Raw genomic sequence first — 15,905 nt, 5'->3', positions numbered from 1 at the left:
CTACCTTTCATGTTGGGCTGGACATAGAACATTATCAAACCTCATCCCTGGGACTCGCAGAAAACCTCGACTAACCCAAACACTACATGAAACCATTCACAGTGGTCTCTCTCTCGACTCTTCTAAAAGCTGTAGCTGACTCAGAAAATGTAAATTGAGAAGTAAATATGCTGACTGGAGAGATGTACTGAGACATGAATCCCTAGGGAAGGCTTAAGGGACACCCCAACCTACTACAACCTCTGCATTTCCAAGCTTGGACTGGGAGATTGTCAGGCTCCCACCACTTAGCGAGGCTGGGGAAGAACCAGCAAACATCAGGAAGAAGTGCAACAGCTGAGGGGAAAATGAGCTTAACCTTCAGCTGTCCTGAAATACAAAGTTGATCGGAACTCCCCATTCCTGTTGGGTTCCTCAAGTTCACTGGGTTGTCCTTGTGGAAACTGCATAACCCAACTATGACAATAAGAAAATATTTCATATGGGGAAGACCAGTTCTGACGTGACCAATTCCCCTGGGACTCCTCAGGCCTTGACCAACCAGGTTGATGCCCCAGGCCTAGAATAGCTCATTTTTCCTGCATGCTCCCCATAGCTCCCACTTACCCAAATGCCATCAAGGCCAGCTCAAGGCCTGCTCCGGCCCATCTCCTCCGGCAGACTAACTTCCCTGACTACCCTGAGCTCCCATCCTCTCTCCCTCTGTAGCACCGACTGAGCCTCTGTTTAAGGGCCTGACCCCCTAGTCTTAAGTTTCAAGAGCCCAGGGAACTTTACTTTGTTCACTGCTTGTACCCTAAGAGTTTGGACCAGTTCTTGGTACACAGTAGGCCCTCAATAAGTACTGAATGAATGAATGAATGAATGAATGCATTCTGCCTCATGGCATCGCCTGGATTGCTCCTCCACTTTCTCTGGTGTGTTCCTGGTTCTGATTCCTCTAAATACGAAATTTGCTGGAGCAGAGACTGTATCTTATTTATCTTTTTTTCTCTCTACCACTCACCCTGCTGCTTAATACTTAATGAAGGAGGAAGGAAAGGAAAGGAAGGGAATTCAGGGCATCTCTAATCCAGAAAGCATGGAGGTCAGTGGGTAGTTAGGTGGATTACAAGGGTGTGGGTAATCCTGAAGAGAAGCAAGCTACCATATTTGCCCACAAATGTATTTATACCTGCCTCCTTCCAGAGAGGGTTTGAGGTGGCTTACAAAAATACACGTTAGTACAAGGTAAAAAAACAAGTCGGTGAGAAAATCAGGACGAGGGGAAAAATAAGAGTAGGAAAAATAAGATCAAGTCGGCTTGTTAGAAGTGGGCCAAAAAGTTGGCCAAGTTTTCCCACAGCCCCTGGAGGCTGAAGTCCCTCTCCCTTCCCCACCTCCCTCTGGGAAGGCCACAGGACACAAGCCACGCGTGCAAGGCAGAGCGGCCCCAGGTAAGCTGCGTCCTGGGAAGGGGCCTACCAGGACCCTTCCCACGCCTCCCAGGCCGTCAGCCCCGGAGCTCGGGCCCGGCAGCCCAGGCGGCCTCGGGGAGGGCTGTGTCCGAGGGGCGCGCGGTTCTGTGAGGGCTATCCCCGGGCCGGACATGGGGGCCCGGCTTGCTGGCGGGGAACCGTGACCTGAGGGGAGTAGGGCAAGAACTGAAGGCTCGTTCTTCCACTCAACGCTGCAAAGGTTCTCGAGCTAACTCAATGCCTCCAGCCAACTCAACTCGCGGCCTACTAAGCGCGCGCCCGGCACGCAGGGCACAAAGATGGAGGGAGCAGCGCGCCTTCCACCCCGCCCCACCCCCACCCACCGGCTCCAGACAAAGGGGCAGGCCGCCCCTCCCCCAGCCTCTCCCTGGCGTTCCCCTCCACCCTCCTCTCCCCTCCGGCCGCCCTTCGGTGACTTCCTTTCCCCTCCAGGGGCAGCCTGGGCACTTCGCAGGAACTGCGTTTCACCTGGGCGCGGGGCGGGGAGCCAGCGCGCGGAGGGCGGCCTCCCGGCCCACCCCGAGCCCCGGCCCCGGCCGGCCCCAGGCCCGCGCCCTCCTCTTTGAACCCGCTCCGAGGGCCCCCAGCGCCTTCCCGCCCAGGCGCCCCCGCCCCCACCCGGCCGAGCACGTGCTGCCCCCGGCCCGGAGCGCCAGCCCGCCGCCCCGGGTGGGGGCTGGGCCCACTCCCGGCTCTGCTCCCCACCCCCACCGGAAACATTCCTGAAACATTCCTGAAAGTAGGAGGCCCGGCCCCTCCGGTTCCCCCACCCCGCCTCCACTCCGGGCTCAGGGTTTTCCTGGCGTCCCCCTCCATCGGCGGCTCGCCCCTTGAGGAGGGGGCTGGGCCGGGGCTTCGGCCGACCGGGGAGGAAGAAGGGGAGCAAAGAAAAACATGAGTCACAGCCGTGTGTCACTGGGCCGCATTGCATTTCCCTGCATCACGGGAGGTGTGGAAGGCCGCCTCAGGGACCAGGGGCGGGGAGGTGCGCCCGAAAAGGCCCCGGGCCCGGCCTGCAGGGCGCGCCGCTCTAGACAGCCCCCTTTCTTCTCCCACCGCCCTCCCCGCCATCTTTCCACTTTGGCTTCCTTCTCATTCGTGCAACAAGTCTTTGTTGCGCCAGGCGCCGGGCGGGCCAGGCGTGGCGGGTATGGCTTGCGTAGACCAGTCCCTGCCCTCAAAGTGCTTCCAGGCGACCAATGGCTCACGCTTTCTTATTTTTCTTAAAAGTCACAGCGGAGAGGGCCAGGGCACAAAGTGGGAAGGCATCTCCAAGACACCATCCAGGTCACCTATAGGAATGAATCCACCCTCAGGTTTACCTGCAAGCGAGCCAATCGTTTGTTTCGCTTGGAGGCTGCACCTTGATTACGGCTCACTCGCGGCCATTAGTAAGCGAAAACTCTGGATTTCACAAGTTTCACGTTTGAATTTCACAAGACTTGTATTTCACCAGTCAGCCACACGCAGGTTGGCACCGAAATGCACATGCTGACACCTGTCCGCCCAGGGGAAATCTCCGAGCCGCCTAGCTGGGCGCAGGGGGCGGCGGGTAGGCCGCGGAATTCTCACAGGCGCCTTTCTCTCCACCCCCTCCCGCCCGCGCGGACCCCGCAGGCATGAACGCCCGCCCACATCCAACGCGCTCCGCGGGCGTCAAGCCCATACGCCCGGAAGGCCCCTAGAGGTGACTCTCCCGGGGACCCCCCCCCCCGTTGCAGGCTGTAAGGATATCCTCCCCTCCCCACCCTCCGCGAAAAGCTCCCCGGTGCTCCCCCTCTGTGCACCTTCCCATGTCTCCCAGCCCGGGACAGTGGGGAGTGGGCCGTCGCCTCGGGTTCCCAGCCCAGGCCTCCCGCGCGCCCGCCCCCAGGCACCCGGCACCGCACGCCCCTCCCCGTAGTCAGCACCCACCCGCGCGGCGGCGGCGGCGGCTGGCGGGCGGCCGCCCTTTTAAATCCCCGGGCTCATTTGCATGGCCCCGCCCCCCACAGTGACACGGCTGGCGCGGGCGGGCCCGTCCCCTCTGCCCCTGGGTCGCTCTTTTTAAGCTCCCCTGAGCCGGGGCTGCGCTCCTCTAATTGGGACTCCGAGCCCGGGCTATTTCTGGCGCTGGCGCGGCTCCAAGAAGGCGTGAGTTCGCGGCCCCTCCGGTGGCTTCTTTTTTTTTATATCTATCATTTAATTAAATTATTTATTTCTTGAGGCCGCGCACGGGCCGTGCCTAGCTTCCTGCCCCTCGCCATCCTTCGGGGGAGGGTGAATATTTTTGTCCCCCCGCCTGGATGTGACAGATAAATACCCCGCGGGGGCCTGGGCGGCGAGCACGCGGCGGCGGCGGTCTCTGAGCGCCTCTGCTCTCTCTCCTGGTTTCAGATCCGCATTTGCTACCAGCGGCGGCGGAGCCAGGCCGGTCCTCAGCGCCCAGCACCGTCGCTCCCGGCAGCCCGGAGCGCGCACCGCAGGCCGGCGGCCGAGCTCGCGGTGAGTCGTCCCCGGGGCCCGCGGCGGCGGCGGCGGAGGGGGGCGCCCGCGCCCCCGCCTGCACGCCGCCCCTCCTGCAAGCCGCCCAGGGCTGCAGCGCGCGCCTCCGGCTTTATTCCCAGGCCGGGGCTGCGCGAGCCGCCGGCGGGGGAGGGCCGCGCGGCGCGGGGGCGGGTGGCGGGGCCCGGCGGCGCGGGAAGGGCGCCCGCACCCCTTCCCCCGCGCCGCGGGCGCCCTGCGGGGGGGCGGGGACCCGGGAAAGGCGCGCGGTGGGGGAGGGGGCGCGCGGCTGCGGCGAGCGCGAGTTGTGCACCCGGCAGAGCCCGGTGCACCTCGCGCGGCCGCCGCTCCCGCCGGAGCCCGAGCCCGAGCAGGGGCCCGGGCTGTGGGGGGGGGCGGGGAGAGGAACAGGCTGCGGCGCAGCTGGCGAGTGGGGGGCCGGCGCCCCCCGCAGCCTGGGGAAGTTCTAGAAGTGAGGGGGATGGGCAGGAACCCCACAATTCGGCCCTGTTCCCGCTCGGCCTTTTTCCTGGTGTCCCCCCTACGCAGATGAGGCCGAATCGCGGGCCTGGGTTTGGGGCTTCACCCCGACCCCACCTCTGGCCCGGCCCGCGCCTCTTCAGCCCCCAGGGCCGGGCCTGCCCTCCGCCCCCACAAACAGGTTTCTCTGCTTTGCAGGGCTCTGTTGGAACTAGTCCCTTTGACTCCCCGTTTCAATTTTTTTTTTCTGGGGCTTTATTTTGCGGGGAGGGCGCGGAGGGAGGTGGCTTTCTTCCTCTACCCCGCGCCCGCGCGCGCCAGGTTTCCTGCCCCAAGGCGGGCTTGGGTGCCCCCTCTGGCAGGAAGTGGGGCCGGGTGCACCCGCGTGGCGGTGCATGCGGTCGGGGTGCACCAGTTTCCCGCGCCTGCAAGAGCAGCCCGTGCCCCTCCCCCCGCGCGCTCTGGCCCCTAGTCCCGCCGGCCGCCCTGCAACGGCCCGGCGCAAACACTTGCAGAGTCACCCTGGGGCCGGTCTGAAGCAGGGGGCGACAGGCACTTAACCAGGCTCCCGGCGGTTAAGGAAAGTGGCGGGCTAGAGGAGTCGCCAGTAATTTACGCTATCCTGCTCACCAACTTGCTGTGTGACCTTGGGCAAATTATCAGGCCTCTCTGGGCTACTTTTTTTCCGGAAAACAAGGAAGCACCATGATGATTTCCTAGGGTCGTTCTCGTGGACGAGCATTTGAGGAATACACATTGCATGCACGGTGTACGGAGGGGACAAGCTTGAGGCCCAGAAGGGCTTATTACAAACTGAAGGATTCAGGTCGGGCCCTAAACATGGCTTCGCCTAGCCAGGCCTCTGATACTCAGAAACAGGTGGAAGAGACAAGCATTTGTTGGTCTCACCAGAGAGGGCCTCAGGCCTTCACTCCGTTCCTGGAGGCCTGGATGAAAGGGGGGTCGGAGAGTGAATTAAAGGATTCCCAGTAGTAAGAGGTGGGGGGAAGCTCCAGATGATGCAAGAACTTTCCCGGAGACCCACCAGGATTCCCAGGCATGCTGGGCCCAGGCTCTCTCGGATTAGGGGCTAGCTTGGCCCAACTGGAACCCCCTCTGTGAGGGGGCCTTCAGCAGACCTCATGTGAGGTCAGCACTCATTTCGGCTGATTAATTTTGATGTTTAGTTTGAACGGGAACCTGTGGTGTAATAGAAGATTCTAATCACTGCCTGTAATTACAGAGCAGGCCGAGCCACTAATGACGGGGCAGGGTAAATCACCAACCACCTTGTTCAAAAGGGTCTTCAAGTCTGAAATACTGTAAAATAGAATCGTTACCAGACAAAGTCTCGCCGTCTGGAGAATCTTGATGCTTGAGGCTGGGGGCCTCGAGCCCTCCAAAAGTCACAAGTTTGCAAAAAAAACAAAAAACAAACTTTTTTTTCCTCTCGCTGAGTTAAAATTGGAAATTGTCTGAAAATCTGAAAAGGGGAAAGAAAAGTCATTTTCGAACGTTCTAGGTCTCATTTTGATTGGAGTGAGGACTTCCTGTTGTGGACATATTTTCACTATGAACTGGTTTGATCCTTGGCATCAGTGTGGAAAGGTGGTTGAGGTAGATGTCTTAGCCTTACCCCCATTTTACAGATTGAAGGTCTTGTAGAAGTGAAGCCGCTTGGGCCCAGCCTTTCCCAAGAGCAACCAGGGATTGGTTACCAGGGAGGTGTGGAGCCCTGGGTCTCTCAGGTCTTGTGGCTCTGCAACTGGGAAGACAAAGGGGGATTGGACTGGGTGGGGAGAAGACTCTCACTGTCTTTTAAGCTTCTGGAAGAGGCTCCCAAATATGAGGTGCCAGGTGCTCCTTGCAGTGGGAGGTTTTAGGTAAACTCAAAATTAGCGGGGCTGAATAAACCCAAAACAGCCTCTAAGAAGAGGGAAGATGCTAGAAAAGAACCAAGAAGCTTTGAGGACCAGCCCTGCCAGGTGGGGGAGGGCAGCTAGCATCTGTTAGAAGGATTTCAGTGGAGAAATTCTGTCCCTCCTGAAAGCAGGCACTAAAGGGGAAGATCTCATTTGACCCCAGGTGGTGGGTGGGGTAGGGGAAAGGGGAGACCCACCTTTCACCTTTGGGTTTGTTTTCCTCCCTCCACTACAATTTCAGCCATCTTCGCCCTTCCCAAAACTATTCCCAGCCTTGAATCCCCAAAGCTCTACCCCAGGGAGAGAGCGGAGAGGAGAGCTAACTGGTGGGGTGGGCACCAGCCCGGGCCAGGTCATTGGTGTGGAGTGTCAAGGTTGGCCCTGTAGCGTTTGGGCATGAGGCTTGGGCCATGGCGGATAGGCATCACTGTTGGCCAGGTGGGCCGCGGGCTGGTGCCCATGGCGGCCGGATGTCCAGGGCTTATTCCCTCTGCTAACCTTTCCTCCCTTGTTGCCTGTGAGCTGCTCAGGCTGGGTTTTCTCTTAAGGGAAAGGGCAGCTGACTAGAGAGAGGGACCCCGAGGCAGTGAGAGGGGCCCTGGGGCAGTGAGAGGCCCCCCCATCTATACCTTTGTCCAGGTGGCCTCACCCACAGAAGCACATCTGAGCTGGCTCTGCCTCTTGGGCCTGGGCCCTGTGGGGGTTGCAGAACAACAAAGCACCCTTCTGAGCAGGAGATAAGGAGCTGATTAGGGCCAACGGCCCAGCCCCACCCTTTAGCAGCATGCTGGGCCTGGGCAGACCCTGCTCCATCCCCCGATCCTCAGCAGGGCAGGAATCCCAAGTATCCCCAGGAGCAGGCAGGGTCCCACAGTGCCCCTTGACGGTGGGAATGGTGAAGAGGGTAGGAGGTGGACGAAGCAAGTTCTTGCATTTAAAACAACTTCTCCTGCTTCCCAGCATCCCAGCCATCGCTCCTCCACCTGCTCCAGAGAGAAGGGAAGATGAGCGAGTCGAGCTCGAAGTCCAGCCAGCCCTTGGCCTCCAAGCAGGAAAAGGACGGCACTGAGAAGCGGGGGCGGGGCAGGCCGCGCAAGCAGCCTCCGGTGAGTCCCGGGACGGCGCTGGTAGGGAGTCAGGTGGGTGTCCGAACCTTTGCCTCGGTTTACCCCTTTGGGTTAGGGAGGTGCCAGGTGTCTCAGCAAGTGAAAATGAGCAGAGGGCTGCAGAATCGTTGCTGTGTATGTGTGTGTGTCCCCCAAACACGCAGCACATGCCGACCCTGGTCAGCTCCTGAGACCCCAGGAGAGAAGCGGGGGGCTGGAAGCCCTGAGCCCATGCCAGACCATCCAAGCCAGAAGTGACCTCGTGGTCACATGGCCGGGGCTCACACCCTGGTAACTACCCACCCTTTACTTCTAGGCTGTTATGGACCCGTGCCTTTATAAAAACGTGGTAAAGATGAGTCGCGTATACATATAAGTTCCGGTTTCTAATCCTTAGACTCGTTGCACATACTACTCTGTCCATTAACCATAAACATTTCTAAATACTTAACTGTCAGTTTCTGGATTTCCTCATCCCAGGCCCATAACAGAAAGCTCCTGGGCCAGCACCTGTCCGGGGGCCTCACTTCGTGTGGCCCTGGGCCAGGCTCCGCTCCGGCTCTGTAAAAGGAAATGGAAGCCCGAGAGCTTAAAAATGTGGGGAAGTTGGCGAGAGAGTGATCCTCGAACCCTGGTGCCATCCCCCGCTGTGGTCCCATGGGGTTAGGTTAGCTGGCACTCTGGGGCATGGGGCACGCTAGGGAACATGGCCAGTCAGGCTGTGGGGGCCACCTATCATGCGGTGGAGATCTTGGATTCTCTCAGAGGGGCGGCGGGTGGTGAGGCCCAGCTTACTTCCCTTTCCCGGGGAAGAGGACAGGAATTGAGGTCAGTCCTTGCTCTTGGCATGGTGGGCCTCGGGCTTCCCCATCTGTAGGATGGAGCGTGTGGTCTGTACTGACTTCGGGGAGACATGAGCCATGAGGAGTCTGAGTGGTGGGCTTCAGCTGCCTCTTCCAGAGCCCACACTGTGTGGAGGGAAGTCATTCTCTTAGTCTGGTTCCCTCGGCCTCTCCCTCGTGCCTGTTAGCTGGGGTCCACAGAGGGGTGTCCGAGAAGGGGGTGTTGGGTTACCAGACCATGGTTCTAAACAGCCCTTGGGCAGCCACCCCGAAACCGTAGCTGACATGCCTTTACTGCCCAGCTTCTATTCATTATGCAGCAGCTTTTTATTCTGTCAGGCTTATTAAAATTTCAGCGGCAACCACGGCAGAGATCTCGGTTTCCGACATCCAGGCGTAATTCCTTCTCTGGGAGGCATGGTGGCCTGGAGGGAGTCTAGTTTTGCAGGTAGAGGCTGGAGGCCTCCCTCTAGTGTGGGGGGGTATCCTTTCCCCCCTTTGGCATCCCCCACAGAGAGTAGGCAAGTGTCTTGGCCCAGTGCTGGACACTTCCACACCCTTCATTTAGCCTCCTGATAGCCTGTGAGCTAAGTCTTGTCACCGTTTACAGTTGAGGAAACCGAGGCCCAAGCATCCCATGTCTTATCCAAGACCTTAGAGCCCAGCGGTTGCCGAGCTGCCCAACAGGGTCTTTCTGCCCCCGTGCCACCTTTCCCTTTTCTGGTTTCTTGTCCTCTTGTTGTCACAGGGAAGTGTGGGAGGGGCTTTGCAAAAGATGGTCAGAGTGAGAACTTGAATCACGAGAGCCTGCCTGCCATGGCTCCTGTGGATTTCTGGGTCGGAGTGCTGGCTTGCTGACTCAGTCTTGCTGGGGTCGGGGAGAGAGCTGTGTCTTTTGAAAGGGGTGGGACAGGTGGCATTTGTGGGTCCCTGATTACCCCATCTATCTTTGCAGAAGGAACCCAGCGAAGTGCCAACACCTAAGAGACCTCGGGGCCGACCAAAGGGAAGCAAAAACAAGGGTGCTGCCAAGACCCGGGTGAGGACACAGGATGGGGATGGCCCCTCGGCCCATGGCCACAGCTGGGGGCACGTCTGGGAGGGCACTGGCCTGTCCTGATTCTGTCCCCCGCCCCCTCTTCCCTGGCATGGGTGGCAGTGGGTCTTGGCTAATTGGGGAAGGCAGGGTGAGGACTGAAACCTCACTTATGGGGAAATCAAGTTAGCAGTCCTGCGGCTCTCCTTGCCTAGAGAAGGGCGAATCGGGAAGAGGGAAGGGGGGCTGTTCCACCAGTCCCTGCGCTGAGAATGTTCCATTCCGGGGTCCCCCTTGATCCCGAGGGAATGGGGATGAGCAGGGAAGGCCGGATTCCCAGTGACAGCAGCCTCTCAGAGAGCTTGTTTTGTTTTTTATTTTATTTTTTTCTGAGACACGACTCATATCCTCTGAGTCATGGGTGGAGGAGGGAGTGGGGGGCGTGTGTGTATGTGGGGGGGGGTGCAGTGTGGCTGGCCAGTCATCACCAGCTGGAGTCGGGTGGGCCTGCTGGGGTGAGAGTCCCAGGCTGCCCTGAGCAGAGGTAGGTAGGTCTGCCCCTCCCCACTGGGGCACTGGTCATTGGGTGAAGACTGTCCCAGGGACATTTTTGACTTAGTGGATCTTTTCTCTGGCCATCTAGAAAACTACCACAACTCCAGGGAGGAAACCAAGGGGCAGACCCAAAAAACTGGTAGGTGAAGGGGCGGCGGCGGCGTGGTTTGCTGGGGAGGGCGTTTCAGAATGGGTGATGCCGAGTCCTGTGTGCTCAGCGGGGAAGGATGGCTGTCTGACCTGAGCCAGGAATAGTGCGACATCATCACCCTCCCCAGGTCTAGAGAGGGAAAGGGATCTGCGTGTGGCCCAGTGTCCTGGCACCCAGCCCAGGGCTTTTAAAGGGCTGTGTCCATGAGAAGTAAGGGGTCCCAGGTACAAACCAGACTCGATCCCTGCCCTGCCCTAGCGGAGGGTGGGGCTCCTTCTCTTTCCTCTGCTCCTAGAACACTCAACTTCTAGGGGGACTTGGAGGCCATCTGGTCTCTGTCCCCCACCCCCATAATAGAAATGAGGAAAGAAGGCTCCATGAGCAGAGGGTGAGGTCTGTCCTCACCATGATCTTGGGTAGGGAGGAAGAGGCAGCAAAGGAGCTCAGCCCTGAGCAGTGTGGGTAGTGCCATGTAGGAGTTGAGAGGTGATCCCACACGGAGGCACGTCCTCACCTGGGACCCATCATCCGTTTCTGAGCCCCCAAATAGCTGGTAACGGAGGAAGGTGGGCTGAGTCAGGAGGCTGCCTCTAGGGCCTACGCTGAAGTTAAAGGCCACCCTAGCCTTGTTTCTCCTGGCCCTTTTCTATCCCCCAACCTGTTCCCTGAACTCCCTGAGGCCTTCATTCCTCGAGCTGAGCCACCACCAGGGTGAGGAGGGGGGTTAGGGGATGCTGGCAGGGCCCCAGGAGTGAGTAACAGGAAGCGAGTTGTTTTGGAGTTTGTGCCTGGCACGGGGGCCGCAGGCCCGTGTGGTGTGCTGACATTCCCGCCCAGTGAGTGAGCCCCGGCGGCACACACGTCCCCTTCCTCCCCGCCCTGGCCTCGTTCCACAGCGCCTGCGCTGCCCCTGCGGGCCAAGGCCACCTGGTCCCCCTGCACTGCACCCTGCAGCTGCCCCTTCCCGGCCACCTCTCCCTTCCCCCTCTACAGAAAGCCAGTGACTTCCTCACTTGCCCCAATCCGGTGAGGCTCCGAGCTCTGCGGGTCCCCCCCGCCCTCCCACAGGTCCTGGGGCCGAGGGGGCCTGCCTCTGGGCGAGAGCAGCATGTGTGTGGGGTTTTTTTCCCTCCCTTTAAATTCTTCCTTTTTTATGAATGAAACTGGGCCGTGGAGGTTGCTGAGTCACTCACACACTCAGCCCTGACTCATCCCCCTTCTGGAGAGCCAGGGAGCCCGGGGAGTGCTGGGGGCCATCCTGGCCGGCCCCCCCCCGCCCCCCCGTGCTGACTGGCCTGCCCACCTCACAGGAGAAGGAGGAAGAAGAGGGCATCTCGCAGGAGTCCTCCGAGGAGGAGCAGTGACCGCGCCGCGCCGCCCGCTCCTTCGCCGCCGAGGAGCAGTTTCCCTCTGGGACTGGACAGCGCCGCTCCGCTCCCCCCGCCCCCCCCAGGCCCACGCACCGCCGCCACCCACCTGCGCCCTCACCACCACACTACACAGCACACCAGCCGCTGCGGGGCCCCAAGGCCCGAGTGGGGAGCAGTTTCCCTTGGTTTCCAGCGAGCCCTCACCCACACGCACACTAGCCCTTCCAGACAAAGCCGACTGCCCACCTCGCCGCACCCTGCCCCTTCTGCGTCCCCATGCTCTGTGGTGGGGACGCTGCTGACTGGGCTCTTGGTTTGGGGGGGTCCCTTCTGCTTCCCCATTCTTCTCTCTGGCTTCCCACTAAGGGGCCTGGGAGGGCTCCCCTGGCCTTAAAAGGGGCCCGCGCCCCGTCTCATTCTGATCTGCCCCACTCCACAGCACTGGCAACAGCAGGCATGGCCACGGGGGGGCGGCGCTCGGCCCCAGGAGGCCCCCCAAGCGGCCTGTGTCTCACGAGGTGCGGCTCACACCCACTTTCCTTCCCTCCTCCCTTGCCTGGTCCTTGCTCTAGGTCGGACAGCCCCCTTTGGGCACAGGAAGGAAGGCAGGAGGGGTCTGAGCCCCCTACTCTGAATGGGCTCCAGCCCACCTCCCCCCCCCCCCCCCCCCCCCCCCCCCCCCCCCGAATCTATTGCCGTGAGGGAAATGCAGTCCCCCTTTCTCCAGGTGAGGTCCAGGAGGCCCAGGTTCCCTGCGGCGGCCTCCTCAGGTGGGCTGGAGCCCCTGCCCAACCCCATCCGCTTCCACCCTAGGCCTCAGTTTCCCCTTTCCTCACATGGGGCACTAATAACAAGGAGCTAGCCTTGCCCACTCCCACCCTTCTGCTCCTCCCCACCCCCCAAGGTTCTGGTTCCATCTTTTCCTCTGTTCACAAACTACCTCTGGACAGTTGCGTTGTTTTCGTTCAATGTTTCCATTCTTAGACATCCGTCATTGCTGCTGCGACCAGCGCCAAATGTTCATCCTCATTGCCGCCTCCTGTTCTGCCCACGTTCCCCTCCGAGAGGCTCTTCGGGGAAGGGGCCCGGGGCAGAGCAGGCTGGGTTACCGACCACCCCAGTCCCAGGGAAGGTGGGGCCCTGCCCCTAGGATGCTGCAGCAGAGTGGGGGGGGGGGCCTGTATTGACCGTCGAGGGTGTAGGGCCACCTTCTCCCCCCTGTTCTGCCGGGAGGAGGGAGCCATTATTTGTCCCAGCCTGGGGCCCCCCCCCATCTGGTTTCCTATTTGCAGTTACTTGAATAAAAAAAATACCTTTTCTGGACCGGAGTCCTTCTATGGTGGGTCCCTGGGGTAGGTAAGGGTGGAAGCCAAGGACCTAGTTGGTGGGGGTGGCTCTCCTGTGGGCTCTGTCCAGCTCTTCAGGCTGGGGGAGGGGGGAGGAAAAGCATTAGCTCCAGGGAAGGTAACTTAAGCCTCTCTTGAAAAAAGCAACCACACCCTAGCCACAAAACAGTTTATTTACAAAATATATATACTGAATACTATACATTAGGCCCTGTCACCATGGAAACAAATCCAAAGCCAGGTTGGGGAGGGCTCAAGAGAAAGGTGGTGCCCAGGAAAATGTCTCCAACCACCCAACTGGGCAGGAAAAACTTTTCATTAGCCCGGGGGAGCCGGTGGGAGGCTCAGCCCACCAAAGACTGAAGGCCTGGCGGGGGGAGCGAGCTGCCGGGGCTGGATGGGAGGAGAGGAGACCCAGTTCCCAGCAGGGGGAGCTGGGTGAGTGCAAGTGGGGAAGGAAGCCGCAGGCCCCGGGCACTCCCAAGACCCCATGGTTCTGGAGAGCAGGGCAGGGGATCAGGTCAGGTCTTGACATCCAGCAGGGGCATCCGCTTGTGCTGGTAGCCACTCTGCCAGCCGTGTACCACCTGTGGGGGAGGAAACGGTGCCACAGGGCTGGGGTCCAGGGCAGAGGCCGCAGCACCCCCGGGGGGGCACCCCACTAGCCCTGGCCCAAATGGGGAGGGCTGAGGGCAGAACCGGGCTCGGTTTCAGGGGGAGGACGGATGAGAAGACAGCAGCAGACTGCCCTCTGAGTCTCCCTGCCCCCAGAGCGCTCACCTTGGGGTCTCCCACATCAGAGAGCAGCTCCTGCTCAGCCTCCTGCAGCTCCTCAGCGGGGTCGTAGCTGTACATGGGCAGCAGGTGATGACGAAGCCGGTCGGCCCTGGGGAGCAGGGGAGGGCGCTCAGCCCAGGGGCTGCCCACTCCCAACACCTGACTGCCCTGTCTCTACTCTCCAAGGCAGGGGCACTTCCAGCAGGCGCCTCTGGGGGCACACTAGGATTCTGAGAATCCGTGCCCAGTTCTAGATGGGGCCCCTCTTTGGTGGGTAAGCCCAGTTTGGGCAGGAAAACCTAACAGTGGGGTGTAGAGAATTTCAGGCTTGTATAAGGAAAGCCGAGGGGCATCTCAACCGTGGATGTGGAGAACCTGATCCTATGGGAAGAAAGGTAAGCCGAATGCAGGGGAGGTAACGCTGGGGACAGGGACACTCACCGCTTTTTCTTCTGGACATACATTACCTGTAACAGAGACACGGCGCTGTGGAGGCTGCTGAGCCCAGGATGGCCCACAGGAGACCCACCTCTACCCCCTTCACCCCTCACAGCAGGACAGCTGAGCCTGTGCAGGCTGGACCCCCCCCCACCCCCGCCCTGCCCCAGCAGAGGTGCGGGTGCGTATGTGTGTACGTGGGGGCTCCTTACCACAGCCACCACCACCCCGACCAGGGTGATGAGGAAGAAAGGCCCGAGCACATAGCCCACCATGGAGTCGCTGTTGGCCTGAGGGGCGTTGGGCACTGTGGTGTTACTCATGACATCGGCGGCCGCCGGGCCGGGGGGTCAGCATGGGCAGTAGTGCTTCGGGAGGGCGCCTCCACTGGGCTCCCTGGGGAGGAGAAAGGGAGGTTATCTATTTCACCCAGGGTGACGTCCAAGCTCTGGATCCCTCCCCAAGAGCTTGAATAAAAAAAGTGGTGGTGTATCAAAACTTAGGTCAGGCCCTGGGACGAGGGATCCTCCAGGTCAATGTGCCAGATTTAACCCTCCAGTGACTCCAGGGAAATCTGGGTGTAGAGGGCACCAAGGGGAGGCCCCGAGTCCTGCCCGGCTCCTATCCCCAAATCAGGGTGGGGCCCAGCTCAGGTGCTGGCCAAACATTTGCACATCTCAACTGGGAAAAGCTTAGCTACACGTTCCCAGCTCCTATTCCCACCTCTTAGGACACTGGGCCACCAGCACCTATCCAGCGGAGCAAAAGGGGGAGATCTGACAAAAATATGAGGGTCCTGCACTGTGGGGCCCAGGGGTGATGTAGGAGCATCTGAAGGAGCGTGCCTCAGTCCTGGTCCAATCCCCACACTTGAGGCTATAGGCCTTCCCTGGGCCCTCCTTGTCCCTGGTGTTACTGCAGACAGAGCCGGGACAGCCTCTCCCACATTGGTCTCGTGCCAGGGTGGACACAAGTGGGCAGGGCTGGATTGTATCTGCGAGGTGATGTCACCTCCCTCTGGTCCGCACCCGGGGCTCCGCCCATGTCCCTCCCCTCTTAGCCTGGGCTGACAGGCGGAGGTGAGAGGGTCAGCTCCCATCGACGGATGCAAGATTGTCGATGGGCTCCTGTACGCAGACCCCAAGGTCCCCGACCCCGCTTCGCTTGGGTCTCCACTGGAGGGCAAGGTATGAACTACCTGTCCCGGTGTCCGCGGAAGCACCGAGCTTGCCCAGTCGCATGCACACCGTCCCATGGTCGAGGGGACCTGCCGAGGTGGGGCGGGTGTCGGGCCCCTCCTAGGATGCGGAGCAGCATCGGCGAGTGGGAGGTAGTTCCCACGGCGCTGGGCAGCTCAGGCCGGGGGAGGGAGGTCTGGGGGCTGCGCAGAGGGCCCGGGCATCCTGGAATCCCGGCACCCCAAGACGTGGACCCGTACCGGCGCTGTGTAGCCCATCCAACCCGATCATGCCTTACCTCCCGCCGCTGCAGCCCGGACAGGAACGCCCTCGCTTGGCTCCCAGGCCCCGGAAGCGCCGGCAGGCGCGTGATCAAAGGACCCGGGGAAATGGGCGGGGCCTCAGTCCCGGGACGCAGCCAATCCGGTGGCGGAAGGCGGACGGCCCGGAGACTTCTGGAGCCGCCAATCCGGAGGTGGGGGGTGCGCCGTGCGGAGGCGGGGAGGGCCCAGGTTGCAGGGTCCACCCCGCGGCAGCAGGGGGCAGGCGAGCGCTGCGCAGCGGGGGGAGGAGAGCGCGCGGGGAGGGGCGGGGCCGGGGCGGCTTCCCGGCGTCCCCCGGGGCGGACCCCAGCCGAGGGCTCGCGCCGGGGAGCTCCCGTTGCAGGCTGCGGCGGGGCGTCGGGCTTCCTCGTGCTCCGGGGTGGAGCCCAGGTGTAGGGCCAAGCCACGCCCCGAAGTTT

General features: G+C 60.9%; 2 protein-coding genes across 4 annotated transcripts; one reads left to right on the top strand and one right to left on the bottom strand.

Moving 5' to 3' along the window:
- The first annotated feature begins 3,483 nt into the window (after positions 1-3,483).
- Positions 3,484-12,855, top strand: HMGA1 (high mobility group AT-hook 1). 2 transcript variants are annotated; one of them, XM_032409998.1, is made up of 6 exons: positions 3,484-3,611; positions 3,855-3,962; positions 7,325-7,470; positions 9,268-9,351; positions 9,992-10,042; positions 11,365-12,855. In XM_032409998.1, exons 3-6 carry the CDS (start codon positions 7,369-7,371, stop codon positions 11,416-11,418), a joined length of 291 nt encoding a protein of 96 aa, XP_032265889.1. In that variant the 5' UTR covers positions 3,484-3,611; positions 3,855-3,962; positions 7,325-7,368; the 3' UTR covers positions 11,419-12,855. The 2 variants fall into 2 exon arrangements, with proteins under 2 accessions (XP_032265889.1, XP_032265888.1); XM_032409997.1 differs by having other exon boundaries at positions 7,325-7,503.
- A 70-nt stretch (positions 12,856-12,925) lies between these two features.
- Positions 12,926-15,568, bottom strand: SMIM29 (small integral membrane protein 29). Of its 2 annotated transcripts, none has more exons than XM_032409999.1 (5): positions 15,462-15,568; positions 14,198-14,381; positions 13,989-14,014; positions 13,551-13,656; positions 12,926-13,357 (listed from the first exon to the last, which is right to left on the bottom strand). In XM_032409999.1, the coding sequence occupies exons 2-5, from the start codon at positions 14,306-14,308 to the stop codon at positions 13,292-13,294; spliced, it is 309 nt and encodes a 102-aa protein (XP_032265890.1). In that variant the 5' UTR covers positions 14,309-14,381; positions 15,462-15,568; the 3' UTR covers positions 12,926-13,291. The 2 variants fall into 2 exon arrangements, with proteins under 2 accessions (XP_032265890.1, XP_032265891.1); XM_032410000.1 differs by having other exon boundaries at positions 15,184-15,474.
- Between the last annotated feature and the right edge of the window lie 337 nt (positions 15,569-15,905).

Source organism: Phoca vitulina, unplaced genomic scaffold, assembly GCF_004348235.1.
Source record: "Phoca vitulina isolate PV1807 unplaced genomic scaffold, GSC_HSeal_1.0 scaffold11, whole genome shotgun sequence".
In the NCBI taxonomy this organism is placed as follows: Eukaryota; Metazoa; Chordata; class Mammalia; order Carnivora; family Phocidae; genus Phoca; species Phoca vitulina.
Note: the sequence above shows the minus strand (reverse complement) of the source record. Positions and strands in the feature narration are given on the sequence as shown.

Bases quoted from the DNA above. Each gene is read 5' to 3' on its own strand.
- SMIM29 (XM_032409999.1), bottom strand. From the start codon at position 14,308: ATGAGTAACACCACAGTGCCCAACGCCCCTCAGGCCAACAGCGACTCC. The intron at 14,015-14,197 runs GTAAGGAGCCCC...TCTCTGTTACAG, and splicing joins TCGGGGTGGTGGTGGCTGTG to GTAATGTATGTCCAGAAGAA. The intron at 13,657-13,988 runs GTGAGTGTCCCT...CCTGCTCCCCAG, and splicing joins TATGTCCAGAAGAAAAAGCG to GGCCGACCGGCTTCGTCATC.
- HMGA1 (XM_032409997.1), top strand. From the start codon at position 7,369: ATGAGCGAGTCGAGCTCGAAGTCCAGCCAGCCCTTGGCCTCCAAGCAG. The intron at 7,504-9,267 runs GTGGGTGTCCGA...CTATCTTTGCAG, and splicing joins CGGCGCTGGTAGGGAGTCAG to AAGGAACCCAGCGAAGTGCC. The intron at 10,043-11,364 runs GTAGGTGAAGGG...CCCACCTCACAG, and splicing joins GGGGCAGACCCAAAAAACTG to GAGAAGGAGGAAGAAGAGGG.